The following is a 26,689-nucleotide window of genomic DNA, read 5'->3' on the forward strand; positions in this document are numbered from 1 at the left end:
CTCACAACTGGGTTTAGCAGGCCAATACTCAAACCACTGAGCTATCCCTCCCACCTATAGAGGGGCTAACAACTGTTTTTTTTAAAAATGAGCAGCAATCACCAGCAGTCATTGGATCTCTAGGGGAGTCTAGTAAATTAAATTGTATTTATTTATTTATTTTAATTACATGGCAAAAAGAAAATGTCTACAAGAATATTTGAACTGTAATGAAAAGCAATATTTTTAGGTTAGAAATCTGACAAACATAAGTTGTTCCAAATTAATTCAAATTTTGCAGAAAATTTTTACCTTGGACCAAGTTGTCTCCTATCAGTTTTAAGTCAAAGTTGCCTTTTTGGTGATTTATGTGGATCCCCAAAATTGAACTTCTAATGGAAACTAAATTGCATCTGTAACTAGGTAGGGCCTGCATCATTCTATAATATTTTACATTTTTTTCATAAATACAGGCAGTTACCAGTATCAGAAGGAGATAACATGCTCTATTCTTCACATGTTCTTATGCAACCCTCATCACCATATATCTCAGTATCTTTCAGTGGTGCACTAAGGGAGGTGACTAACATCTGTCACATACAGTTTGTTCTTTTCTTCTCCCCTGCCCTGGGGGAAATTGTGTGAAAAGTGAAGTGGGGGGGGGGGTTGTTTTCCTTTAAAATAAATTATATGTACTCTATGTTATATGTTTATGCTATCAAAGGCAAAGTCTGAGAAGTACGCCTTGCACTCTGAGCAGAAGGTGGTGATACTTGAGGTGGTTCTTAGTTCCTGTGGAAGCTTGCTCCATGATCCAGAACTGGCCCCAAAAAAGCTCTGTCTCCTGTATAGACGAGTTTTGTCCTTGTGGTAGAAAGTTCCATTGTGCCAAAGAAGCGGCGTTGTTGGTCACATGGCCTGATTCTGGAGCTTTAGGCAATCTCTTTGGTATTGTGGGGCCAGGCATTGAGCACCATGAAGATAGGGACTGAGATCTTTAATTTGACCTGGCATTCTATAGGGAGCCAGTACGGTGAGTGGAGGACTGATGTGAGGTGATTGCGGCAGCCTGTGTTGTTGAGGAGACATGCTGCATCATTCTCTAGTACTTGGAGTGTCCTGAGGCTGATGGCTTCATGCCCAGCTACAGAGCATTGCTAGCCCAGCCAGGAGGTGACAAAAGTGTGTATATGTGAGGCCAAATCATCACCCACTGGGATGAGACGGAGTGGCCTAGCTAGCCATAAATGGTAGAATATGTTTCTTGTGGCCTTTGTTATGTGGGAGTTAGGTGTCCGAGAGCAAAGCAGGAGTACTCGTACTGAGCCACTGAGCAGACCGTCTTGTTACATTTCCCCTGTTTATGTTGATGCTCTTACTGGCTCTAAAAGCTCATTTCACTGAGGTACAAATCCCAATGTTCATCTCAGTTCACTAACCCCATCTCTGGAATTTCTATCCCATAACCCACCAGAAATGAGTGAGCAGTCAGTGATCTATGTGGACCTCAGATTTCATACACCTGCAGAGCAGAAGAGAAAACAAAGACCAAAGCACATCAGGGTCACAGGTACTGTATATTTATAATCTCCTGAATCTATGTCTAACATTATGCTTTTATCCCTACTCAAATATCCCTCTTGAACTTTATCCCACAAACCCTAACATTATATATCAAGAATCTGTGTTAGAGTTTTTTTCGCAAATGTCAGTAGAACTATGTTGTTAGTTTTGTGCCAGTCTTTGTGATATGAAGGAGCCCACAGAAATGCATAGTCTTCTAGGTATGGGAAGGAGATGGCTTTGTGCCTACAAAGCCCTGGAACACAATTATTTGATTGTGAAGTAATAAACCCTTCTGTCACCGGATGGTACTGGCCATTTATGAGGGAAGAGGCTAGTTCACTTGTGACTGGTCAGCTGACCCCAGTTGATCTATAAGAGAAGGCACCTGGGTGGATTGGTCTGTGAGCAAATATTTTTCATTTTGAGTTCCCTGTTCAGGTTTCCCAGAACTTCGGTGGCCTGCAGGCTCACCATGGAATCTTTCTGCCAGTCAGCAAAGCTTTGGAGCCATCACTCATGAGAAAGGTCTCTTGGACCTGAGGATAAGCACTGATGCGGTTCCAGGCTTAACTATATCTTTGACCTCCCTCCAGCTCTTCCTTGAGGGCACCCACTGAAGATTTCGGCTTCCCAGCTGTCACATCTCTTGAAGCAGAGACCCACATCTCGCCTTCTGGGGGTTTAGGCTTGCAGTTCTCTGCACCTCATTGCAATTTCTCAGCAGGTCTGATTGGGGACCAGCACCTGCAGTTAACTCTTTTCCAAGGGCTATTACAGTGTATTCCAGTTACCAACCAACCTTCAGAAAGCAAACTGTATTTATTCTTAGGGAAAAAGCATTAAAGAGAAAACATACTTTAAAACAATACAGGAACCTATATGCATGCTAAAAGCTTACCTAAGGTCACCCCCAGCTCCAACACAGGGCTGTGGTAGGGTGAGTCTTTCAAACTCTTGGTCCCGAGTTCATGTCAGTTTTTATGATCAGAAGCCAGACACCCAAATGGATAGTTCAATGGTTACTTTGTACAGCTCAGGTCTTTGATCTGCAGTTTCTGAGAACAGGTAATTCCCAGTCAATGGCCCTCTCCTCAGGGTGTAGTTTCAAAAGGTCAGGTTTTTTTGAAGATAGCAGAAAATAATAAGAAACAAATGTACTCACCACCTTACAATGTGCTTTCTGTCCATCCCCATACTCTAACTGGTTACCGCCTTTGGGCCAAATGCGTATGTCCTTACTAAATTTTACTCAGTCTTACTAGGCCATTACTGCAGGGAAAAAAAATTTCAGGGCCAGATTCTGATTCCTTTCCTTATTCATATTCACAGAATAAGATACAACTCAACATGAGTCACAATTGAAGAATCTGACTCTCAGAGAATTCACCCCTTGTTCTATTTATGACTCATCTGAGAACAGGCTTCAATTTTTAAAAAGTGGGTTTCTATATGAAATTATTCAGTGAGAAGTTTATGTTCCAACCTTTGAGTAGGCTGTCAACTATTTGCAGTGGCTACTGCTTCAAGAATTCACTGTTCATACTTCACTATTGGATCAATGTGATCGGTCACCTAAGTCACATGCTATTGTTTCTGCTTCCTAATTGGATGACTCTGATAAAGGTCAAACTGGAAATCTGACACAAATTTTGAACAATGTGTGTAATTAACCAGTGGAACAGATTACCAAGGGAATGTGATAATTCTCCACCATTTGGAGTCTTTAAATGAAGATTTACTCTCTTTCTAAAAGATATGTCCCAATTCAACCACAAGTTATTGGTCTTGAAAACAGGAATTACAGGGTGAGGTTCTATGGCCTGTGTTACATTATGCAGGAACTCAGACCTGATGCTCATAATGGTGTCTTCTAGCCTTAACATCTGTGAAGTTATGGTCCCACCTACTGTGATGACAATTTCATAGAACTGTCTTTCCATCCAGAAACCAGTGAGCAGGAAATAACCTCCTCTGATCTGAAGTTTCACGCTCCTTCAAAGCAGCAGAGGCAGCAAAGACCTACAAGTGCAGAGAACAAAGGTATTATGCACTATGCGCTTCTGGTTCCTTACTTTCTTTTATCAAAGTGTTCATAGTCAAACATCCTCCTCCTGGTGTAGTCACTGCCCATGGCCTCATGTCTAAGGAACAATAAAATTAGAATTTTGTCTACTGTGGCCGGAAATGGCATGTTAATGGGAGCTTGCTTAGGACCACACTGGGCCAATGTCTGGGCAGAAACTGGGATGTGACAGATCTGGACTTCACCAGGAGTGACTGTTTTCTCCACGTCTTCTCAATTCACACAAGATTTTATTGAGCACATATTCAATAGCTATTATGATTGGATTGGTTTAGCTCCAGAGAGGTGGGTTCTGACTTTGGTAGACTGGTGTGGCTGAGAGCTCTGATCTGATCCCAGAGATCTAGCCATGTTTGCGTTCATTTTCTCTCTTATTTCTGTTAGAGTCTCCTTCTCCATCTTCACCATGGCTCATTACAGTGATTCTGGGGCTCCTCTGCCTGGCTTTGCTAGTAACTGCCGGGGTTTTGGGTGCCATGTGTAAGTATTTGCCAAGAAGGCAACAAAACATTATCTGAACCATTATAACGTTGAGAAGGGATCTTCCAATAAGCATTTGAGTGATATGTGTAAATGCATATGTGAGCCACTGTCATAGTTCGCATTACTTTGTGAAAAACAACTGGTATTCAGAACCTGTAGCCTGCTGAGCTGTGATTTGAATTTTACCAATGAAACGTGAGAAGTTGAGATGCCTTTAAGGGTGTGTCTACACAGCAGTTTGGAACAAGCAGCAGCAAGCCTTTCAGGCCAGGTCAACAAACTGTGGCTAGCAGGGCTTGCATTAGTGCTCTACAAATACTTATATAGACAGCACTTTGAAGTTACGTCTTTTGCTGCAGCTCCAGCTCTGAATCCTAGGGAGAGGGGTGGTCCTAAGAGTCTTTCTGAATTAAGACTAAAGTTGATTTGAAACTCTGACTACTGTTTAAACGTGGTTGGAAATGGCATCATGACGATGACTGGGTGAATTTTTTTTCAATGAATATTTTATTTGCCCAAAAATGCATTTTCCCATGCACTGAAACCATTCATGTATTCGGATCGAATTTGTTGAATATTTTGGGGCAAAAAAAATATTTTTTTAAAAAAGTGAAATGGTTTATTTCAATGATTTGAGAATGAAAGTATGACAAATACTTGAAAACAAAATTAAACGGAGAATGGAAAAAAATATTGTGGATTGAAAAATATCCCTAAAATGAAGTGAACCACAACCCCCCAGTTTTTTGTTTTGTTTCAGTTTTTTCATTTTATTTTGGCTGCCTTTAGATCTGAAATTAATTTTGTTGGGGGTTTTTTTGGTGAGAAAAACTGAAAAAAATAAGTTTTGGTTCGAAAGTAATCAATTTTTGTTCCAGATATTTCAGCTCCAAACCAAAGAAAGTATAATTCATTCAGCTCTAATCATGATACAGAACTGCATGGCTCCATATTTTCTGTCCTGATTTTTCAATTTTGCTTAGTTTGTCAGTCCAAAAGAAAAAGGGGCCTTCATTCTGTTCTCACTTACATCAGTGTAAATTATGAGAATAGCTAGCCAGGAAATTTAAACAAAAATGACATTTTGACAAAAACCTCTTTGGCACATATTCTGTTAGTCAGATTTTAAACCCATGGAGATTGTTTTGTAAAAGGCAAAGCAGTGTTACAGCAATTCCTTAATTCCTTTAACATCAGAATAGAACTGAAATTCCATATTTTGTAACCCACTAATGAGCATGGGTTACATGTCCCCCTGTGTGCTAATCCACAGAGGATATGACTTGTTACAGCCCATGACTACTGACCTGTCTGTCTTTGGATATGTCTATGCTATGGACACTGTACCAGCATAGCTAAATTACCATAGCTTAGCTGGCATAACCCCAAAGCGTGTACGTGACGTATTCCGATGGAAGGAGTTTTTCCATTGGAATAGAAACACCCACCCCCACCCCGAAATGATGGTAGCTACATAGCATTCTTCCATTTACATAGCTGTATCTGTGCTGGGGGTTAGGTCGGCATAGCTATGTCAGTTAGGCATGTTTTTTCACACTCCTAGCCGATGTAGCTATGTTGACCTATCTTTCTAGTATAGACCAAGCATTTACCTGAATCTATATCCGCTCATGCTTTTAGCTCAGAAGGTCTCCAGTTCAATGCCCAGTGTGTAAGCCATGATGACAACTGTCACAATTGCTGTTAGCATCCTTATAATGCAAAAGGCAAATGATTTATATAAGTGTATTTCATTTTGTTTTAACTGATTTCTTGGGATGTGGATTTAAGTTCTCCAGGCTTCCCATCAAGTGAGAAGACAGAATGAGGAACTTATCCAGAAACTGGCTATTCTGAAAAACTTCACTCAATTGCAGGAAACTCTGGCAAACTGCATGCAGCAAAGAGACGATCTCCAAGCCAATAACACAGAGCTCTCAAATGTTCTGAATAAGAAAGGTATCGATCAGAGCTCACTCTTCCGTTATATCCTTTATGGTAATATTGTTGCTTAATCAGAATTCAGCTCTCCTTGTCCTCATTAACAAAAAAGGGTACTTCTGTCCCTGTGCACACAGTATACAAGGGCCTCATCTAAGTATTAATTACATAGAAAGCCACAACAAATCTGAGCAACAATATGGTGTCCTTAATAGTGGACATAATCAGTGATCCCTGGCTCACTAACTTCAAAGTAGAGAAACCTGGGCAGCTCCTTCCCAGCTTACATCTCTCAATGGTACAAGGGAAAGACACTGATAAACAGAGGGATTTTGACAAATGCAAAAGACAAATAGGCTGCTGCACAGAGAGATCCTTCTGCACTTCCCTCCCACAGCGCCGACACTGCTCTAGCTTGGTTATCAGGCTTTCATCCTAGTCAACATCATCATCATTGCCATCACTTTGAACACCAGGCCATGATGATGATGACTCATCTGCAGCAGAAGCAAGTTGTTCAGAAAGGCATCTCACTGTTGCTACCTCCTCCACAATTGCTTTTTGTGAGGAGGACAATGCTGTGCTAGTTGTTCCTATGTGAGGATTGCTCCCTCTCTCCACCAGTCCTCTCATTACCTTTCTAGTTCATTGTGATCTGAATGGAGCTGGATGGGAAATAGGTTTCCTGTCCCATGAGCACTTTTGAGAAATTCAAAATTTTCCCATTTCATGTTGGGATAAAACTGAGACCTTTCAAAGTTTGCCATGAAGAAAGAGAGAAACCCCAGAGTAGCCAATAGCCTGGTGTTCAGGGGTCTCACATGAGATGATGGAGAACCAGGGTTAAGTCCCTGCTCTGCCTGAATCAGAAAAGGGCCTTGACCCAAGTATCCCATATCCCAGGTTATTTTGGGGGCACCAACATCAGCTTCATCCTAGCTGGCAAGACAAACACTACATTCCCCGTGAGAAATATACACACTAGCGAATACATGGTGACATTCAGTATCAAACTGCGTCGCACCCATCAATGCAGAACTATAACGGGTCTATATTGCTCTCTTTTTCCAGTAGATAAATGCAGCTCTTGCCCTGAGGGCTGGATACAGCATAGAGGGAAGTGTTACCATTTTACTAATGAAAGGAGCTCCTGGCAGAAGAGTAAAAAATACTGCTCGTCTCACATGTCTAGACTGCTGAGGATAGAGAACAAGGAAGAACTGGTAGGGAATTTACCCTTTGCCTTATTTTCCTATATTTTCCAAACTACACCTGCCCAATATCTATCTGGTGGGGAAGTGGGATATGGGTATAAAATGAAAAATAACACTGGCAGGGTAAATGACTTTCTAAACTGTTTGTGTTGTATTCAGAACTGTGTCCCCAAGGGAGACTGGGCAGATTTGGGGCACCAGAGAAGGAGTGAATGTAAATTTTATCACTGACTTCAAGAGTGATTAAAGAGAGTGTGATGTCCTAGCCTAGGGATTAGTGCTCTGCATAATATGAGGAAGGGACAGAGTCCATTCCTAGGGTCTGAGTCTCCTCTCACTCCATCGTGAATCACGACTTCCTCCATTGAAGTCAATGAAATGAAACCCATCTGAAAATAAAATCAAGCTTTGTCTCTCTTTAACAGAGGCTGGATATGCTGTTGGGTTAGTACTTGTGCTGCTTGGGAAGAGAACTCCTCATGTCTCATTAGTGATACCCCTGGCTGATGAGACAATTGTGTTGACTTGTTCTCCAGGGTATCCTATCAGTTCTTCTCAGCCAGGACGGTAGCTGTGATGCTTCCCGTGAGGGACAGGCACAAAAAGTTCCATAAAATCTATGGCTGACTTTTCTGGAAAAAATGGAGTGTGATTGGCCCATGTATGGGCATTACAACACACTGGTCCCGACTGGGACACATCAACCTCATTCTCATCCCTGGTATCCATACGCCTACCATGTAAATGATTTAGTCTTGTTCCCAAACAGGATTTCATAAACAGACAGGCGTGTTTTCACTGGATTGGACTATTCCGTAAGGGAGCTGCTACAAGCTGGATGTGGGAGGATGGCACAGCTCATTCCACTCACCTGTAAGTCTCTGGCAGATCTAGAAGTTGTTCACTTGTGTTTTACATCCTTGTGCATTTCTTATAGAATTTGCACTCTGGCATTGCTACTGAACTTGTAGAATTATTGTGTATTTTTTACAGTTACAAATTCTCACAGGAAGGAGTGGTGCTGTTTGACTTTTTTAAATCTAAATGAATAAACATAATAAAACAATTGTACAACATTAACAGTGGTAGCTGTAACTCTGTCAGAACTACATATGAATATAGACATTCACAGATATTCTAAATGGGATATTTCAAAGTTGAAACATTGATAAGGGTGATGCCACCATTACACTTAAGGAGGAAAGGAAGAGACTACCGTCCTACCCCTGAACATTAAATTGTACAACAACTGCAGTAAATTTAAAAGAAGAGGCCACCTCAGCTAAATTAACAATCTCGAGCCAAAAACATTCCAAATCACAAAGAAATGCTTTTCATAGCTCAGCTTGCAGGACATGTTATTCTGAGAAGTGAAATTAATAGGTAAGGCAAGTTAACCCCAATATTTAGGCAGCCAAATGCAATGACACTGTTTGTGATTTTACAAAAATGGCATGGCTGAGTGTTAAATGTAGCTTTCCACCCCAGGTTCCAAGTAAAGAAGAAAGAGCCTGGAGAGTCCTGTGTACTTCTGAATGCAGGAGAAGCCACCTCCTATAACTGTACGCAACAATATCGCTGTATTTGTGAGAAGAGAGCTGCTTAGCTGAAGCCTGCTGAACAACACGGGAGGATCACAGCATCCATGAGACACATACCCTGGGATGTTCCAAAGACAAAGAGAAATCACAACCCCTTCAATTTGCTGTGTTACCCTTCAGACTGAGGGGCTGCAGTTTCAGGTGATAAAACAAACAGCAGACTGTCAAGAAGCAGGGCAGACACCCCAAACTGGAATCTTCTCCAGCCAACCAGCCCACTCCCACCATACTGAATGACTGTCATTCCCATCTGGGTTGATAAGAGTTGATTTCAGAGGCCATTAGTGTAAATATTAATAAATACTTTGTAAAAAATATAGTGTTGTTTGTGCACGGGGTGTTTTACGGAAAAATACAATTTGCCCCAAAAAGCTTATAGTGTAAAATCAAACAAAATACAATAAATGAGGCTCATACAGAGACAAAAGAGGAATGGGAGAGGAAGACAAGCATTCATAATAGTGACAATCACCATCTTGGTGCCTGGGGATTGAGCTGGGGATGTCTAGAGCTAAAAGCCTGAGTCAGAGAAATAACTCCCTAGCTGGCAGCTGTAACAGACTCACATGCTCTGTAGGTGGGGCACACAGGGGTACCTGTCACTCACACTCAGCGTGGGTTACATACTTTCCCTGAATGGAGAAAGCTGGTTCAGGCTCACAGCAGTTTGAATCCCAGATCAGCTTCTATTTTTTAGCAACTGCAATCTTGGCTATGACCACGGATTGAACTGGGGGCCTCCAAAGCTAACATCATGAGTCTCTACAGCTTGAGATAAACAAATGAAGTGCTTAAATTTGGCACTGTCACTCCCCCCTGCCTGGAGTAGCTCACGAGCATGAGTGTCAAGCCTAGGGCAGGTTTCAGAGTGGTAGCCGTATTAGTCTGTATCAGCAAAAACAACGAGGAGTCCTCATGGCACCTTAGAGACTAACAAATTTATTTGGGCATAAGCTTTTGTGGGCTAAAACCCACTTCATCAGATGCATGGAGTGAAAAACACAGAAAGCAGTATAAATATTACAGCACATGAAAAGATGGGAGTTGCCTTACCAAGTGGGGGGTCAGTGCTAATGAGGCTAATTCAATTAAGGTGGACGTTGCCCATTTCCAATAGTTGACAGTTGTCCAGTCTAAATGTTTTTGAAGCCATTCTCTGGAATGTTCACAGTCTCCTTCAACAACCTATTTGTTCAGAATTTTTTAACAAGAATTGAAATGACAATAAGAGATGAAAGGCTGGATTCCTAGCTGGTGTAACTTAATTGAGCTACTGAAGTCAACAAAACTTCACTAAATCATACCAGCTGAAGATCTAGGGGGGAGGGATAGCTCAGTGGTTTGAGCATTGGCCTGCTAAACCCAGGGTTGTGAGTTCAATCCTTGAGGGGGCCATTTAGGGATGTGGGGCAAAAATTGGGGATTTGTCCTGCTTTGAGCAGGGGTTGGACTAGATGACCTCCTGAGGTCCCTTCCAATCCTGATATTCTATGATCTTGCCAAACTTGGTCTTAGTTGCACAGGGCCAAGTTAGCCCCTACCAGACAGAGGATCAGCGAGAATTAGGCTTAGAGCTGGTATTTAGTGCAAGTGTCTGGACTTATTTTGTAGAAACTGTGGTTTAATGTTTGTAATATTTAAATGATCCCAGCAAAGTGCTGAATTTACCATGTTGAGGTGGGCGTCTGCATCTGTGAGAAGCTGAGCTGCTGTTGTGGTTTCACAGGAGCAATTTTTCTGTTTGGCAGGTTAAAGAACTTAATACATTGATTACCTTCTTGATGGAATTATTAATAATATTTGAAATTAATATGGGAGACCACCAGATAATAATTTCACCTTAAATTCCTATATTAACCTAAAGGCCAAATATTATTGTATATAATTGTTCTAAACTTGCCTAACAGCCTAAAAATAAGTCATCACTGCACCCAATACAGTATCAAAGCATTCATAAACATCTGATCAGTATTCTTACAATTAGGCCAGACCTAAGGAACTCAGTGTCATCCTGGCGTGATTCAGCATGCTTAGGTATGGTCTGACAAGGTACCATCAGATTCATGGCTCTCTTTATACCCTTCAGCTAACTTGCTACCCTTAACAAAAAACGTGTCTGAAGCAGCTTATTCTAACTACTTTCCTTCCTCCAAAGTCTTCCTTTCCTCTCTTCTCCCCATTCCTTGCTTACTAGTGGAACCTTGGGAAGGTTTGCCCTTGTTTCTTTTATGACAGTTTTTCTTTTTCTTGTTACTACAGCCCTTTATTTTATTAGTTATTTTTTTAATCATACATTTTTTCCATACTACATTCTGGTCTTAACTTTATTTTCACGGCCTTCTTTTATTTGCTGCTTAGGGCCTTTTCCCTACTAGCCACAAACTGTAAAGCAAATACATTATTTTCTTAACCAAATGTAAGCTACCTTTAATTCTTTTAATTTCATAACTATCTTTACGCTTGTGAAAACTCTTTGCAACATGAATACTTACAATCCAGCTTATTGAAGACCTAGTGGCTTAATGGCAAATCCTCCTAATGATGAAAACTCTGCACATCAATTCATTTGGCATAAATTCAATATCAGTTACAATTAAACATTTCCTTGTTTAATGACATTTGAAAAGCCTGCAATTCCTGGAAAATGTAGGACTTATTATCAGTTTATGAACATAGAAAACACGGGAGAAGTGTTTGGGGGTATTTTCCTTTCCATTCAACAGCTAAAAGTGAAACAGTGACATCAAGAGACTTGAAAAAGATGTATATTTTAGCAGTAAGGAATAAATCAAAAAGTTCCTCCACGATGGGGACTTCTTCATTTTGAGGAAGGACAGATCATTTGTTGGAAAATCCTGGATCCTATCACTCACAATTATAACGGGCCTGATTCCATTCCACTTTTGTTAGATGGTACCTTACTCCGTGACTTGCTTCAATTCAACCCATGGGACAATCTGCAGAGTAAGAAACTACTCATTGATCATGAGGGTGGCAGACTCAGACCTGTAGTGCTTTGTATCATGCAGGTGTACTACAAACAGTGAGCCAATTCTCTAACAGGAGAAATCCAGGACAGCTGATTTCTCATCCTCTCTGAATCAGGCCACTTCTTTAGATGCCTAGCTGTGGCTAAGCATGTTTGCAACTTTTGGACTTAGACTCTGCACAAACCAGAAATGATTAGGGAAATACCTTACGAAAGTGCCCCTTACATACCTGTATGTGGACCAAGACCTGGGCTCCAGGTACAGAAGGGCAGGCAGGTACTGAATTGAGCAAAAGTCTGATTTTGGGGAATGCTTTGTTGCAGTTCAGGGCAACTGCATCTTTATCCCCTTTCTCCGGTCCAGCAAGGGCACCAACTCTAAGGTTTCCAGCCATCTAGCTATCACATTCCTTAGGTGGAGACACACTTCTCTCTGTCAATCCTGACGGGGATATTTCCAGGCTGAACAGTTCCCTGCTCCATTGTGTTATTCCCAGTCTGCCTAAACACACCTTGCTTGCTTTTCTCTTCTGATACTGATAACAGTGCAATTGTCACAGTTACAAGATTCCACAACCGGCACCTCCTATGAAAACATATTTTACTCTTAAGGTAAAAGCACTACAGAGAAAAACCTCTTAAAAACAATAAAAGAACCTACACTCCTGCTAAGCAGCTTACCAGAGATAACCCCAACCCCAAAATGGGCTCTGGCAGGAGCAGTCCTTCAGAACCCTACCCAAGGGGCTTCCTTGTGGTTTCAAGGTCATTATAGCTTCATCTTATCGCCAGCACCCAGTCTTTTGGGGCCACAGCAGGCCAAGTCCTTCCAATGCTTCCCTAAGGCTTGGGCCCTCCATGGATCAGGGATCCTGTCTTTTTGCTGGATCAGGAAGAAGGCCCTGAGCCTGTTTAAAACCAGGCTCTTTATCCATAAATCCTTTCTTTGTCTGTTGATCTGTAGAGAATCCAGTTTGAACTAGTATGTGGCAACCTCTTCACGTGGCTACAAAGGGCTCATGACCTGCGGAATTATATTAGCACCCACGTGCTCCTGGTGGACTTACATACAATTCCACAAAAGCCTGTACACAACAACATTTTTAATACAATGTACCCAAAAGTTATTAAACATTATTCAATACAATTTAAACTTTACTGAATTAAGTTATCTTAATGCCATAAGGTGTCCCCAGGATAGTGCCAGTCTGTCACACCCTTGCACAACCTACACAAGGGAAGGAGGGGGCTTCAGTCAGCTTGGGAACAAGCCTGAAATGTACTTGAATAAGGTCAGTGTAACACTTTTATCTCCTATTAGATGAAAGTCTGGAGATATTAGAGCAGCTACTCCAAATATTCCAGGGTTTTGATTACGTAAGCTTTGATCTTGTGGTTACTGTACTGTACTGTGTGGTAGTGTAAATCAAGGGCATAATCTTGATTTCATTCAACAGATTTAGCACCCTAATAAAGATTTTATGGGAACGGGGAAAGAATCCCAGTAAAGCTGTGCACTAATTATGGAATGTGAGAATTAGTGAGGGGAGACCATGCAATAACCATATGCTTGCGATTAATGCATTTTAGTGTCTGTGCTCCCAGAGTAGATTGAACTAACTTTAAAAGACATATTAAAGTTTTTCCTTTTTTTGAAAAGGGAAAAAAAAGACACCACCACATGGCTGGGTTAAAGTTGTTTGGGTGCACTAAGTGTGCAATATGTTTGTATTACCCTAAAGCATTGATCTGTTCTCTGAATCTCAACTCCATCTGCATGTAGTATTTTTCTGGGATTTTTTTTCTTTGTCCCCCTTTTTTCTTTTCAGCTGCTTGTTTGTTTGTCTAAATTAAAAATGTCAAAGAAGCTTTTAATATATGATGTTTCTAATGATCTGAATATATGACGTATCAAATCTATTTTTTTGTAATTTAACGTTTGGGGCCAGATCCACTATTTAGTAAGAGTGCCTGGACTCCATGTGAGTGTCTAATTTTAACTGCTCTGGCTTAACAATTATAGCTTTTAAATGGTCCCACTGACATTTTGAAGTTACCATGCTGAGGTGGGTGTCTGCATGTGTGAGACGCTGAGCTGCTGCTGTGGTTTCACTGGAGCAGTTTTATTTCATTGTGAAAGCCAACTTAACAGTCACTTGCACAACAGCAAATCTCATCTAATAGAAAAAATGGTAGGAATCCACTGATAATGCTCTAATTCAGTACAACTGCACCTATTCAATACCAGTTACAACTAAACATTTCCTGTTTGATGTCCTTTGAAAAGTCTGTATTTCCTGACTAAAGCAATACTTAAGGTCAATTAGTTTACTTAGTGGAAAATGAACACATTTTTTTGCTTTTGTTTTCTTCCCCCCATTAATTACACAATAAGCATGGGAAACTCAAACAGTGACAGCAGGGGACAGGAGACAGAATTTACATTCTAGCCATGAAGAATTGATCAAAAATGTCCTACACTTTCATTTCATCTTCATTCTGGGTGAGGTCAGATCGTTTTGTTGGAAAACCCTGGATGCTGTCAATTATAATCACAATGGGTCTGATTCTGTTACACTTCTTGTTAGGAATAACTCACTCCATGACTTGTCTCAATTCAATCAACGGGACAAACTGCCGATGAAAAGACTGTGCTTTCATCATGGAGCTCGTAGTGCGGGTTTAGTCACGGTTCGCTAACACAGTGCTGAACGTGGTTTGTTCTTCTCCATACAATTCCAGAAACTTCTAGTTGTTGAGTGTTACTTATGCATCTGCCTAGCAACAATGACCCAGACACAACTCACTCCCCAATAGATCTCTTAAAGAGATATCTCCTGATTAGGCATGTGGGTTACAATAGCACAGCTTGCTAATTCAGCACATCTCAATGTTACTCGTAAAGAAAGACCACGGGTACGGTACATTGACAAAGGCACTCGGCCAGGTTTATTGTCCTCATGGCACAGTACTAGTGCCCTGCCTCCGTGGTTACAGGTACACTAACACACGAGTTCTCCATTGCAAGGAATGGCTCAGTCAGCAGCACGAATCTCTGCTGTCCCCTAGGCCACACAAAGGGTTACACTGAAGTACCCTGACATTTAAAGACTATAACTTAGGTACCCCCTCATGTCTTTCAGGACGTCTGCTTGTTACCTCCTCTTGTATCTTGCTCCAGGTGTCTTGGGCTGAACATCCCTAGCCATCACTTCAGTGAAACCATATTATTTTGTGTTAGGTCAGGAGGTCCCTGGGCTAATCTTTTGGAGTGTGTTCACACACATACCCACTGTCTGTTGCTTCTTAGGAGCACCTGTGTTTTGGCAACACTAGCAATACCTTTGTCAAGGTCATGTAAAATTGTAAGCATCTGCTTTAATACATGCCCTGACTTTGGTTCATGGCATGACCTGATTTTGCTGATATGGTTCAGGCCTCAGATCTTACCGCAGGCCTAGTGCTCCAGGCGCGCTCTCTCTCTTTACTACAGTAGTGAAGACAAAGTCCACAAACAAGTCTTTGTCTCTGCACTGAAGAGGGATGAAGAGCATGTTATTGCTCTTACAAACCATGTCGTCAACAATATGACAATCCCATTGTGACATACCAGGCTACAGTCTAGACTAATGAGCAGCTGCATCACCCTTCCCCTGCAATCTTGGGTGCCTTACAATGCCTTGCTGAAGGAGTTCCACTTGTGCCTCTCACAAGCAGCCTTCCAGCATGCAAGCCACACCCTGAGTGTCTGTGTGTAACTGCAGCCTGCCAGCCACACTTGGGTTACATTCTGGCTCTTACCAGCCTTGGTTATACTGCAGGGTGACCCCCAACACACCCTCTGTCTTAAATTTACCACCAGAAATGTATGTCCTGTTCTGCCCAGCCCAATCATGAACAATACAAGTTACATTAAGTCAGTTATTTCTTTAATAGAAATAATATACTGTGATACAGCATGGCCAGAGGGCAGCAGGAGAGTGTTTTTTGAAGCAGAAAAGAATTCTATTTGTGTAACACTTACAAGGAATCACCAAAAAGGATAAAGCAAAACTATGCAACAAAACAAAAGCAAACACAAGGTATAACACAGCAGCCTTCAGGAGGGAGAAGTGTTCAGGCTAGCCTGGGCCCAGAGCAGGGGGACTTCCTCGACACTCGTGGTCTTCCACCCTCCTGAGTTACCTGGTGGCCTAGAGCGGGGGGGCTTCCTCGACACTCATGGTCTTCCATCCCCTCGAGTTACCTAGTGCCACGCCCAGTGTCACCGATTATCCCTCTCCTGAGAGTGCCCGACCAGATGGGCACGGCTGCGGGGTGGGCGGTTTGGGGGTGGGGGGGACGTACACCACCAGTGATAGGACCCCTCCTAGGTGACAGTGATGATGGTATCCACAGCTGGGGCTGGGGTCTCTCGCTCTTCCCCTCAATCAAAGGGTCAGACGGAGGGAACCGGACGGGATCACTGAGCAGAGAACCTCGGATAGTGCCCACCGCTCCTCAAAGCGTCAGGGGAGTCGGTGGACACCGCCCAGAGGAACTCCGCCCGGATACGTGAATGTACTGAGGATCGGAAAACGGCCCTACAATCGCAGGACGCTTTATTAGCCAACCTCCCCTCTCTGGTTTTATAAATGGCTGTTTTAGCTAGGGCTAGGAGGCGGTTAACCAGGAGATCTCACGATTTTGTGGGGCCACGGATGGGGAGCGTGTAGATAAAAAGGTGAGGGGAAAAGTGGAGCCAAAAGCATAATAAAATATTCGTGAAGAGCCGGAAAAGGGGCTGCAGCCTGGCACACTCTAAATATACGTGCGCCAGGGTTTCCCTCATGGTGCAAAAAGGGCAAGTATCCGGAATGGGGATGAACCGTGTCAAAAACACGCCCGTGCTCACAGCTCCGTGCAGGAGCCGCCAACTAATGTCCCTGACGGGCCTCGGGACCAAGGTGGAATACAGGCTGGCCCACCGGGGTTGCTCACCCTCCAAAGGTGGCAGGAGGTCCCGCCACTTTGTATCAGGGCGGGACACCAGGGTGTGGGCGTGAAGGGTGTGAAGCGTGAGTGTGTATAGATATTTCCGTGGCGCGATTTGGAAGCTGACCGGCTGCAGTTCATGCAGCCAGCTCGCAGTAAAAGGGTGAGGGGTTTGTTGGGATCTACGGGGTAGGGGCCCAATTGAAAGGTCCGATGGGCCTGGGGTAGAGGGTGGGCGGGGTGCGCCCTCGCGCAGGGCTCGGTTGAGATAAGCCCGAGCAGCGGGCGTCAAGGCGGCCTTCACCTCCTGAAGTACGCGCCGGGGGGTACGAGGGCTGGAGAGCCCCATGCGCCGAGCGAACGTCAGGGGATCCAGCCAGTCTCCCCGGTAGTAGTCCAGGAGGTCTCCGACTCTCGTGACTTCCGCCAGGACCAAACTCTGGCGCACAGAGCGGGACTCCGCTGCCTGCACGCGGAGCTGGGGGTTGTATAGCAGGGGCTCCATGAGGTGATCTGCTCCCACGGTGGGCGCCACAGACCTGGTCGTTGAAAACAGTTTCCAGGTCCGGAGGAGGTCCTGGTAGAAGACCGGCAACCCGGAGAGGTCTCGCGGAAAACCTCTCAGACAAAGATAAAAGAGCTGCCGGTCGTATCGGAGCCCTTGGAAGCGGTGCAGGAAGGTGTGCGCCAATATGCTCCACGTCGAACTACCTGCACTGTAAAGGAGCCTCTGCAGGGCCTGGAGGCGGAAGACACGGACCTGAGTGTGCAGACACTTCAGGCCCTGCCCTCCTTCCTTCAGGGGTAGATGAAGAACCCCAACAGGGGCCCAGTGCATTCCCGACCAAAAGAATTCTAGAATCGATGTCCGGAGGTTGGTCAGGAAACCCGGGGCCGGGGCCAGGGTGTTGAGCCGGTACCAGAGCATGGACAGGACTAGTTGGTTAAGCACCAGTGCTCTCCCTCGGAGGGAGAGACATCGGACTAGCCTCGTCCATTTCCGGAGCCGCTCTATCATCCCGCCTTCTAAATTTTGCCAGTTCTCCGGCGGAGAAGGGTGCGTGGCAGAAAGGTAAACGCCTAGATAGAGCAGTGCACCTGCGCTCCACAGGATAGTCTGAAGCACGGGTGGGAGGGAGCTCACCCGCCACCAGTCCCCCACCGCCAAGCCAGAGCTCTTGACCCAGTTGACTCGGGCGGAGGAGGCAGCCGAATAGATGGCCTGGCAAGCCTCCACCCGTGCCAAGTCCCCCGGGTCCTGGACCACGAGGAGCACGTCATTGGCGTACGCCGACAGCACCAGCCGCAGCTCCGGCTCCCGCAGCACCAACCCCGTCAAACTCCTGCGGAGGAGACAGAGGAAGGCATCGATCGCCAGAGCGTACAGCTGGCCCGAGAGGGGGCACCCCTGCCTTACTCCTCGCCCGAAGCTGACCGGTTCGGTCAGGGTCCAGTTGAGCCTAACCAGACACTCCGCGGAAGCGTACAGCACCTGGAGAAAACTCACAAACTGAGGTCCGAATCCAAACGCCTGCAGAGTGCTCAGGAGGTACCCATGGTCCACTCTATCGAACGCCTTCTCCTGATCAAGAGACAGGAGGGTGAACGACAGACCGTCTCTACGTTCGAGTTCCAAAAGATCTCGGACTAGAAATAGGTTGTCAAAAATGCTGCAACCCAGGACAGTATAGGTCTGGTCTGGGTGGATCACATCCGCCATCACGGACCCTAGCCACAGCGAGATTGCTTTTGCTACGATTTTGTAGTCCGTGCTAAGGAGCGAGACGGGACGCCAGTTTCGTAAATCGCGGAGGTCCCCCCTCTTCGGCAACAAGGCGAGTACTGCTCGCCTGCACGAAAGAGGGAGGACCCCGCCCTGCAAAGACTCAGCCCAGACAGTGGCTAGGTCTGGGCCAAGGATGTCCCAGAACGCACGGTAGAACTCCACGGTCAGCCCATCCATGCCTGGAGATTTATTGGTGGGCATGCGACGGAGGGCTTCCGAGAACTCGGCCAGGGTGAGAGGCAGCTCTAGTCGGTCTCGGTCGCCCACGCTGACCATGGGGAGTTCCTTCCAGAGCACCCTGCAAGCGCCAGGATCGGTCGGATCCGGGGAGAAAAGGCTTGTGTAGAAGTCACGGGCCCTCCCACACATCTCCACTGGATCCGTGAGGGGGGCGCTGTCTTCTGCTAGAAGGCAGGTGACGTGTTTCTTGGCCCCCCTCGTTTTCTCCAAGGCATAGAAGAAATGGGAGCCGCGATCCATCTCCCGAAGGAGGCGGATGCGGGATCGAACAAAGGCACCTCGGGCCCGATGGTCCTCGAGGGCCCGGAGCTCCTCCCGCTTCTCCCGGCACGCTCCGCAGAGGAACAGGTCCTCGGGGCTGGCGGCCAGACGCCTCTCCATCTCTAAGACCTCCCGTTCCAACTGCTCTATCGCTGCATTTCTCCGTCAGCTGGTGCCCCGGGTGTAGTCACGGCAGAAGAGCTTGGCGTGCACCTTCCCTAGATCCCACCATCGCCGCGCCAAGGGAAAGGCACGCCACTGCTCTCGCCAGGCCAGCCAAAACTCCCGGAAGGACGTCACGAAGCCCTCATCCTCCAACAGGCTAAAGTGCCAATAGGCCGGCCCTGGCCTCTCTGCACGGAGGGAGGCTGTTATGGTGGCTAGATGACGGTCGGAAAATGGGGCCGGCCAAATGTTGGAGGAGTGGGCCTGTGAAAGATGGAAATGGGATAAATAAATACGGTCCAACTGAGAGTGGTGTGACCGATGGGCCTCCACCCGGACAAAGGTGAACGTGGAAGTGTCATCTGGGTGGTGGTCACGCCAGACGTCTACTAGGGAGTGATGTTCGACTAATTCTCGGAGAATGTTCGCAGCAGCTGGGCTCAGCTCGGCCTCTGAGCGGTCCTGTTCCTCGAGGGTGGTGTTAAAGTCCCCTCCCAGGACTAAGCACTCGTGAGAATCTAGGGTGCTGAGGAAGTCGGACACCCGCTGATAGAATTGCGGCCGCTTCGGGCTCGTTGTCGGGGCATAGATGTTAACGAGGTTGACCACGAGCCCCTCCATACGGACTCGGAGATGCAGCAGGTGGCCCAGCCTGGCCTCAGTGACCCCTAGCACCTTGGGCCGTAGGTTGGGGGAGAACAGGGTTGCCACTCCAGCTTGTCGAATCATGAAGTGTCTGAAGTAGACCCCTTCCCCCAACTCCAGCCACCAGCTGACCTCAGTGGTCGGATCCGTACTGGTCTCCTGCAGGAAAACCACAGAGTACCCCCTTCCCGAAAGTAAGAGAGCACCTGGGACCTGCGGAGAGCCATCCTACAGCCCCTGGTGTTCAAAGTTGCAATAATGAGGGGTGTCATGCAGAGGGCTGGGGGGGTGGGGGTTCCTTATTGGCGGGGGTGTTCGCAGCCCACGGCAGGTTGCGCAACAATCCGTGACCCATCCCGTAAGTGAGTAAATCGTCACAGAAGCTGCGGGCCCTCCCGTAGGCCTTGGCACCGTGCCTTCCTTTCCCTTTACCCTCCTTTATAAGATCCCTTGTGGCCTGGAGGATTTGATCAAAGTCCCCCCATAGCTGGAGAGCTAGCTGTACCCTGTTGCGGGAGCCACGGATGACTTCTAAAAACTCTCTCAACGCTTTTCGCAGCTCATGGGGGGGTGGGATTGCGATTTCCGGGTTATTCCCTGGTGGGGCTCTTGGTGCAGCCTCGTGGTTCGCTGAGGCAGGCAGGCATGGTGCAGACCACCGACGGGGCGTCTGACAGGCTAAAGTTATTAGGTCCGTCTCAAGCCTTGGGGTAGAAGAGGATGATGGAGGGAAAATTGCAGCTCCTAATGGGTAGCGGCAGCAAAATGCAAAGGCTGCTCCTTGCGGGGAATCCGCAAAAAACGGGAAAGAAATAAGCCCAGGGGCGGCAATAGCATTGCAGGAGGAGGTGGATTGGGCAGGGACAGGGGTGGGGGTGGGGGCGGGGGCAGAGGCAGAGGCAAGGCTCTGGGCTTCGGGAGGCAAGCAGCTGAGAGGTGGTGCCTCCTGAACAGATTCAAGGGTTAAGGGGGTGGGGAGGGGGCTCCCAGTGATACTAGGTGCAGGCTCTGTGGTGGATTTGGCAGCCATGGCATCAGGTGGTGGACCACCTTCTGCAGGGTGCTCGCCCGGGAAGGCGGTTAGGGGGAGGGAGCATGGGGAAAGGGGGACTGGGGTAAAGTTGCCCAGATCGAGGCCAGCCGGCAGTAGGTCATTCTCTCCCTGGGTGACTGGGGTCAAACCTAGGGCCTCGATCTCCTCATACATGGAGGAGATGTCATCTTCTTTCACCCTGGGGGTCTCCCCTCTGGCGCCCGCTACGACGGTCGCTTCAGGGTTCGCGGGGGGGTTCGGGTGATATTCGGGCAGAAGGGGCTTCCTCAGGGGCCTCGGAGGGGACGGTCTCCCGTGGAGGGGAGATTCTACCTTCCAGTGCTATTTTGTCTTCCCCTCCCGACACCGGCGGATGGATCTCACTCGTGGGCATAGCGGAAGGCTCAGCGTCAGTGCCTCCCTTCCTGGTCTTCCGGGGGGCCTCCGCATTGGATGGGTGCAGCGGCGCTCGAGCCTTCCGCTTGCCTCGCTTTCCCTGGACTAGGGTCCAGCCCTCCATAGCATCGTCTGGGGGCTGGTTAGCAGGGGTCGTGTCGGGGGGCAGAGGCAATGGTTCAGGGACTCGGGGGGGTAACAGTGAGGCAGCATGGGGGGGCAGTTCTCCTGGGGCGGGCCCTCTCCTATGCCCGGTAATATCCTTGCTGCACCCTCCTCCATAGGCTCTGCTGGATTGTTAACAGCAAGGGTGGGGCTCCCTCGCTCGTCTGGGCATTGTAGGGGAGGTGTCTCTTGGGCCCGGGCAGGAGCAGCGGTGGATCGAGCAGGAAGAGAAGTGATTTCAGATGTCGGGCGTCCAGGGGTGTCGGCAACGACGGAGTCGATGTCCTGCTGGGTCTCGGGGGTCTCGGGTACCCCTCCCCGCCAGGCTAAGGGGCAGTCTCTTCGGACATGCCTCACTGATCGGCAGAGGTAGCACCGGGCCTCTCCTGTGGAACAGTAGACCCGATAGCGGGCTCCCTGGTAGGGGACTAGGAAGAACCCCTCAAGCACCTCTCCGTCACGCACCCCCGCCGGCAGTAGAAGCTGCACTTGCCTGCGGAACGAAAGGACGTGACGGAGGGTGGGGTCCTTGCAGCCCAATGGGAGAGGGCTGATGACAGAAACGGGTTTCCCCAGGGTGGAGAGAGCGGGTAACAGTGAGGCATTGGGTAGAAAAGGAGGGACAGAGGTCAGGACTAGGCGGACGCCCAGGTCTTCTAGCGGCTCCAGGGGGACAAACACCCCCCCCACCGCCAGGCCCTTCTCCACTGCCTCCTGGGCAGCAGCCTCTGATGCTAAGAAAAGACGACCTTCCCGTACATTTTGGAGGCTGCCACAATAGCAGTGGGTCCTACCACCCTCGCCAATGCCTGCACATATGTTTCCATGTGGGGCGAGGCGGGCACCAGGAGGCAACGGACGCCCTGCTTCCTGGTCATGGTGGGAAAGGGGCCCCGGCCGCTATTGATGGTAGCGGAGGCGGTGGGTGGGCGAGATGACGAGGTGGCAGGTGGGGGGGGTGCCACCACCCGGGCATATGCCCTGGGGGCTGGGGGAGGGACGCTCGAAGAGCTGGTGGAGGGAACAGCGGGGAGGGATGCCATGGTCGATGATGAGGCCACAGTGGTGGGGGCAGCCCCTGCCATGGAGGGCTTGGTGGTTGTGGCAGGGCCCTTCCCCTTCTTCGCACCCTGGCCTTTCCGGCTAACTGGGGGGGCTTTCCTAGAATCTGGGGGGGGCGGTGGGCGTAGCACCGGCAATAATCGCCCCGGTGCCTCCAGCTGCCCATGCCCCAGCGGGGGCGATGGCAGGTATTTTGGCAGCAGTAGTGGGGGGGGGAGGCTTGGGGGTTGGGCAGGGGGGTAGGGGCAACTGAGGTTGTTAGAGGGGCCTCACCCCTCTCATTCCCTGCCATCGTGAGTAGGGAGAGATGGGGAGACACCAGAAGGAGGAGGGGGGAGGGGGAAACAGATTAACCACTTCTCTGTTGGGCTCCAGGCGGGGGAGGGGGGCGGATGGGTCGGACTGGACAGGGGAGGGAAACAGGAGTTGGGGTCAGGTAATAGGGGCAAACTGTGGGGTGGGCAGTTCAGGGGGGGAGGGCGGGACGTGGACCCACGCGCGTTTGTCCAAAGAGTCTTGTTTGGTCAGTTGTTGTGTCTGGTCTTGACGATGGCATTCAGGGCAAGCAGTTGAGTCTAGAGGCAGACGGCAGGTTGCCAGCAGGGACGGACGGCGGGGGGGCCGTGACGGTTGTAGTAGTGTTGGGGGGGCACCGATGGATCGGGGGGCAGCTCCGTGCCACACCCCCTGTGCCCCTACAAACGCAGTTAAGACACAGTCAAACTCCCCCCACACGAGAGTACAGTTCAAAAGTTACTCAGTCTTACGGCCCCCTCCACGATGATTTGTAGCTTCCCTGGGCGATGTCTCTGTCAGCTGTCTTCTCTCCCGGTCTTTGTGGAGCAATCCAAAAATGCTAAGCAGATAAGAAGACGATTAATTGCGGGTCCACAAACGAACAGCAAAATGGTTGGGTCTGGGGGCGTCCACTCCCCTCCTCCGGGAAGTGGGTCGGCAGTCCTCCCCCCCTCCTCCGGGGGTTGCAGCTGAAGCAGTAGCAGCGTCCGAGGGCAGGCATGCAGGGGTTGGCAGGCAAGCTGGCAGCCGACCAGCACTCGAACGGCAGCAAAGATAAACAGCAAAAAACAAACAAACAAACAAAAACCCGAAGAAAAAGCATCTGGCCCCGTTGTTGGGTGGGGGGACAGAAGGGAGCCTTCTTCCCTGTAAAGGGAAGAAAGTTTGCTATAGATTAATTAAAACACCTGAAGCCAATTAAAGCACCTGAAGCCAGTCACCTGAGAACCCCCTCTCCCCCCCCGCTTCAATCAGACAAGGGAAGGAGTTGAAGCAGAGTGGATTGGTGTTGGAGCAGAGACCAGTTTGGAGGGAAGCAGAGGAGAGTTTGGAGAAGTGCTGTGGTGGGCTAAGAAGACCAAGACCCTAGGTAAAGGGACACCTGGTTTGTGCAGAGGGGGTGGGGAGGAAGCCCCACAAGCTGAAGGGCAGGAGGGGAAGTAGCCCAGGGGAAGGAGCTGAAGGGCTGAAGGGCAGGAGGGGAAGTAGCCCAGGGGAAGGAACCGCTAGTTCAAGCTGTTTACCGCTATCCCTAGGGCCCATGGGCTGGGCCCGGGTCCCTCCCTCTCCACTCCTCTCCTTTAGGACACTAGTGGGGCAGTTAATACCCCAGTTCAGGGGTGAGAAACGGTGACCTGAACCCTCCCCAAGAAGAGAAAGCATGAGACCCATCAAAGTAGTGCCAGCATTTTGCCACAATACACACAACTTGTCATCCCAAATTGAGTTTCCAAGACACTTCAATTTAAACACACTGGATTAGATAAAACAATTAAATGAATTTATTAACTATAAAGAGAGATTTTAAGTGAGTACAAGTAATGAGGCATAAAAAGTCAGAAAGTGTTACAAGAAAAAATAAAGATAAAACATTATTGGTACCTAACTTAGCAAAATATGTCAAATTCAAACAAAGTTTTCTCACCACATGCTTTCAGCAGTCTTATCTACCACACTTCTGTGGTCAGGACCCCTCCCTCAGTCCAAGAGTGGGCAGAGAGAAAGGGGCACCTTGAGGTGTTTGTTCCTCCTTTTTATAGTTTCAGTCCCCCTCTTGAAAACATTTACTGCTGGGTAGTAGAATACAAAGAGTCTATGTTGAAGGATGTTCCCTGTTGCTTTTTTCTCACCTGTTTGAGCTTCCTTTGTTTCCCTTCGTTCTTCATGATTCTGTTTACTGCTTAAATGCAACTTAAGTAGAACACACATTCCTTTGTCTGAGACAGACCTGCTTGCCAACCTCAGTTTGCAACATGTATTAATAACACCATAAAGTGGAATCTTTTAACTTCACATGCAGGGCTGCCACACACATGTTATCAGGATGATACAGATCAACAAATTATGATATTAAAATGATAGAATTATGATTAAAGTAAAATGATACTTTACAAGGCATACTTTTGTACAAAATTTTTTACAATAGTGTGTAGGATATGAATACAGGTTGTCGCAGGGTCACTCGCCACACTGGCGCTTCCTGCTGGCCATTTTGGGAATTAGCTCTGGTCAGCGGGTGTGCCCTCTAGTGGTGCTGGCTCTCCCATCCTTGTCTCCGCCTTCAGATCCACTGTAGTTCCAGTCTCACTGCCTCTGCTCTGTGGCACAGCTGTCCGGCCATGTCACAATCCGGGTTCCCCCCTTCCCCGGGGACTCCTTCTGCAACCATCTAGCTGCTCCTTGCAGTGGCTTGACAGTCCATAGCCTGTCTGCTTCTTCAGTGGTGAGTGTGGGTGGGTTGGGGGGGAGACCCAGGTCCACCCACTACTCTGCTACTCAACAGCTTCCTGCTGGTCCTCCTTTCTTTCTCCACCAGTCTGTCACAACTCCCTGGGCCACTTCCATGCAGCCCCAGCACTTTTGGCTCCTGCCTCTTGTTCCTTCACAGGGGTACATTCTGTCACAAACATTTGACCTTGAGTCACATCCAGAGTTGCTTATCAACATTGGAAGATGGGAGGGATAAGCAAGGGAAGCTACCTCTTAAGGTCAGAAAGTGTAGGAATAAATTGAGAACTGCCAAAAGCCAAGCAGTGCTGGACGTTGCAAAGGGAATTAAAACCAATAGTAAAATGTTCATCGCCATATAAATAAAAAGAAAACAAGGAAAGAAGAAGTGGGATCGCTAAGCACTGAGGATGGGGTGGAGATCGAAGATAGTCTAGGCATGGCCCAACACCTAAATAAATACTTTGCCTTCCTTTTTAATAAGGCTAATGAAGAGCTTAGGGATAGTGGCAGCGTGTCTAATGGGAATGAGGATATGGAAGTAGAAATTATCACATCCAGGTGGAAGTCAAACTGACACAGCATAATGGGACTAAGTAGGGGGACCTGGATAATCTCCATCCAAGAATATTAAAGGAACTAGCACATGAAATTGCAAGCCCAGTAGCAAAGATTTTTAATGACTCTGTGAACTCGGGGCCTGTACCCTATGACTGGAGAACTGCTAATATAGTTCCTATTTTTCAGAAAGGGAAAAAAGTGATATGCGAAACTATAGGCTTGTTAGTTTGACCTCAATTGTATGCAAGGTCTTGGAACAAATTTTGAAAGAGAAAGTAGTTAAAGACATAGAGGTTAATGGTAATTGAGATAAAATACAACATATTTTTATAAAAGGTAGATCTTTCCAGATCAACCTGATCTTCTTTGATAACTGATTTTTAGACAAAGGAAATGCAGTAGATCTAACCTACCAGAATTTCAATAAGTCATTTGATACAGTTCCACATGGGAAATTATTAGTTAAATTGGACAAGATGGGGATTAATATGAGAATGGAAAGATGGATAGGGAACTGGTTAAATGGGAGACTACAATGGATCATGCTGAAAGTTGAACGGTCAGACTGGAGGGAGGTTACCAGTAGAGTTCCTCTGGGATTGGTCTTGGGACCAATCTTAATTAACATTTTTATTAGTGACCTTTTCACAAAAAGTGTGAGTGTGCAAATAAAATTTGTGGATGACACAAAGTAAGGAGGTATTTCCAGTACAGAAGAGGATTGGAATATCATACAAGAGGATCTGGATGACTTTGTAAACTGAAGTGAAAGAAATGTGGCAAAATTTAATAGTGCAAAG

The 26,689-nt window shown here is 47.2% G+C and overlaps 1 protein-coding gene across 1 annotated transcript in view; it reads left to right on the forward strand.

The window, feature by feature from the left end:
• The first annotated feature begins 1,455 nt into the window (after positions 1 to 1,455).
• The window catches only part of LOC141984849 (natural killer cells antigen CD94-like), an 89,289-nt gene continuing 64,055 nt past the window's right edge, over positions 1,456 to 26,689 (forward strand). The window contains exon 1 of the mRNA XM_074948291.1: positions 1,456 to 1,549. Coding sequence (XP_074804392.1) covers positions 1,456 to 1,549 — 94 coding nt within the window. The remainder of the gene's footprint in view (positions 1,550 to 26,689) is intronic.

This window comes from Natator depressus, chromosome 1 (assembly GCF_965152275.1).
Source record: "Natator depressus isolate rNatDep1 chromosome 1, rNatDep2.hap1, whole genome shotgun sequence".
Taxonomy (NCBI): Eukaryota; Metazoa; Chordata; order Testudines; family Cheloniidae; genus Natator; species Natator depressus.